The sequence below is a fragment of the Atta colombica genome, unplaced genomic scaffold (genome assembly GCF_001594045.1).
Source record: "Atta colombica isolate Treedump-2 unplaced genomic scaffold, Acol1.0 scaffold9, whole genome shotgun sequence".
Taxonomy (NCBI): domain Eukaryota; kingdom Metazoa; phylum Arthropoda; class Insecta; order Hymenoptera; family Formicidae; genus Atta; species Atta colombica.
In genome coordinates, this window is record NW_017259583.1 from 8,827 (window position 1) to 12,173 (window position 3,347).

At 31.6% G+C, this 3,347-nt stretch overlaps 1 protein-coding gene across 1 annotated transcript in view; it reads right to left on the minus strand.

Annotated features, from left to right (window-relative positions):
* Positions 1-3,198: 3,198 nt before the first annotated feature.
* Positions 3,199-3,347, minus strand: part of LOC108693267 (band 7 protein AAEL010189-like) — a gene marked incomplete at its 3' end in the record, with an annotated part of 128,561 nt that continues 128,412 nt past the window's right edge. Inside the window, exon 6 of the mRNA XM_018202138.1 lies at positions 3,199-3,347. This exon is cut by the window's right edge and continues 10 nt beyond it. Within this exon, the coding sequence (XP_018057627.1) occupies positions 3,199-3,347 (149 nt within the window).

The following is a 3,347-nucleotide window of genomic DNA, read 5'->3' on the forward strand; positions in this document are numbered from 1 at the left end:
CTCGCCGATCGGTGATCATTAACAGTCGAATCTATGTCGTGCTTTATCAATTGATTATTTCATCAAATATTCATGAAACGAAGAAACCTTCCACTGGACGTAACAATTATGATATTTTACGGAGAGTGCAGACAAAGCGCAGCTGTAGTCACTACTGAATACATAGTTTGATTTCCTCGTCATCAACATCCAAGTAGAAATGTAATTTTAAGACTTGTAACTCGGGCAAGACAGGTGAATTGTCGGTAAATAGAAAACGTGTCGGTAATGTTGATCGAAATCAGAGAAACGAAGAAATTATTCTTCGATCATTTGAAGATAATCCAAAAATAATTATAAGGAATACAGAACGCGAATATAATTTATCAAAAAGCAGCATTCAAAAAATTCGTAAGCAACTGTATGCGCATCATTACACCCGCGTACAAGACTTAAATATTACCGGGTGATTACGCTGCTCGACTTGAATTTTGTACATGATTAATTCAACAATACTAAAATAATCTTGATTTTATAAATAAAATATTATTCACGAATGAAGCAAATTTTTCAAAGAAAGAAACATTTAATATACATAATTATCATTTTTGAAGAAGAAAACTCTAATGTTACTGTATTAGCAGGACAGGTTTCTAAATAAAATTTTATATGTATAATATTAATTACAATATATAAAGTTGTAAGAATATCAATTATTATTGTTCTTAGATTGGATCAGTTGAATTACCTACTCATTTAAAGAGATATTAAAGACAATTAGTCATTGTGAAAATAGCACTTATCCAGATAGCATTTTGCCGACATTTTGCTAAAAATTTGCTTAAAAATTTGCTTAAAAATGTTACAAGCAATTTGCCAACAAGGTGAATCCTCCTTTAATGCAATATTGCAAGCAAAGAAATACACAAATTAAGTAGAATAACTTTACAGTAACTTTGCAACAATTGTGGTAAAAAGTGCTTGATTATGATAATATTTCGGCAAAATTTTGCTTATCATCAAAAGTATAAATGGCAAAATTATGGCAATATGCGATCAATATTTGTAAATATTTTTGTCATAAATATTATACATTATTAATTCCTGATATATATCGGTAATTTGCTGGAAATATGCAAACAAAATTTTATTTAGCGAATACCTTATTTATCAACATTTCGACAACAAGAATCAGCAAATAAATTGTACTGTTTTGCTTTTGCACGAAATATTATCTGGAAACACAAAGATTTACGTGTCATGGATACATCACAACATCAATATCTCACTCATCAATGCCACACATATACATGAATTTTCATATACGAATTTTCATATATACAAATTTTCATTTACGTTAACAATTACGTTTTACTTAGACGTTTAAATCCAATTTTAAGAACTTTATGCTGTTTCATGCAAATTATTAATCTGTGAACTATTATATCATAAGTACAGCTTTTATATGAAACAAATTTTTGTCACGACATGACAGCTCTGAAGCGCCATATAGAACTAACAATATAAATGATAAAAAAAGACCTTAATTTCGAAATGTTTTGTTGTTCTCAGCATAGACTCTCAACAAATATTTATTAATGTGTACTTTAATCCTGGAAATGAATTTTCAAATCAGTAAGAGAGAAGAAAAATATTGTTATACAAAAATTATATGGTTTAGTTGGTACAGACGATATTAATACAGACGACTTTAACATTCCCTTAAATAGCAAATATTATGCAAGCTTTTTGGAAAATGATCTACTAGAATCTCTAGAAAATATTTCTTTGCATGTATGCAGGAATATGGTTTATGCTCCAAATATGATGATGCTCCAGTACATTTTTCCGTATCGTCGCAATGAATTTTAAATAAAAAATTTAGGAATTCCTAAATAAGACATCGTGAACCCGTAAACTGACCGGTTGATTTAAAGCCCATGATTTTTTTTATGTAGAGAAACATGAAGCAACTCTCATCCCAATTGAAGTAAGTGCGCCCCCAAGCAGGATGGAAGATGAGGTGAGTGTCACTTCAGGTGAAAGCCGTACTCTCCTAAGCAGAGGGGGAGGTGAGATGGAAGTTCCGTGGAAAGTTGTAAAATACTTTAAAACAGAAAGAAAATTTCTGTTTTATATAATGGAAAAGATGTATCGTTATTTCTTAAACTTCTTTTGTTTATAACTTTTTAATAAATCCGACAATTAAAATTTTTTCAAGGTCACTCAGGATCATGACCTTGATAATGAATATCAAGATCAAAATCATTGGAGACTTCCCTAAATTATATTTACTGTTTGGTTCTGTTATGTAGATGATATATTCGTAATCTGGAGACATGGCAGTGATGAACTTCACAAATTCTTAAATTTTCTCAACAACCAACATTCCAATATTCAATTTGGACATGAAAGAGAATAGTAAGCTTCCCTGGATGTCACAGAGAAGGCTGACAATCAAGTATACAGGAAGCCAACACACATTGATAGATACTTACATGCCATGTCACACCATCCAGCATAAAACACATTCATTTGTGCATAGAGCATTGAGTATTTCTGATAAAAAGCATCTGCAAACAGACTCAACTATTGGAAACAAACTTACAAGAAGGAATACAATAAGAAAGATATGGACAGAATAATTAGCAAATATAGGAGCAAGACGAAGAACAATTCAGATACACAACAACCACAAGAAGAGTTAGATAAAAGAAACTTTTCTATTCTCCCATATGTAAAAAAAAAATAACCGAACAGATCGAATCAGCAGGATTTTGAAAAAACACAACATTCAAAGCTTCTAAGGAAAATCAAGCCATTTTCAAGTCTCCAAGCAAATTGAAAAATCCTGAAGATCAAAAACTTCAATTCAGTTCCGCAAAATATCTTGCTCTTGTGACAAAGTATACATCAATCGGAATAATGATCAACAACGCATAAAGGAACATCAACAGGATGTCAGGTTGAAATATCACACAATCAGCATTGGCAGAACAGAGCGTTGCAACAGGATATCAAACATTTCGATAAAATGACTACTATAACTACAATGATATCATATTTTCCGAGAAAGTATAGAAACGCTCTATAAATACAGAAACAGACAATTAGAAATTCAAACAAATAGAAATTCAGATTATGATATAAATAGGATATAGAAGATAGATGCTCTCTTGACAAGCCAAGGAAGTGCTCCTCCTCCCTTTATTAACATACCCTCGCTTCGCTTTACAGTGTCTACATAAACAGAATTCTCCAACAGCTCATTGTCAGTATCGATGCAAGTGCTGATTTCGGATAACCCAGGGCAATCGTTGCGAAAATTTGCATCGATTGTTGGAGTAATCGAGCCAACGTCAAATTGC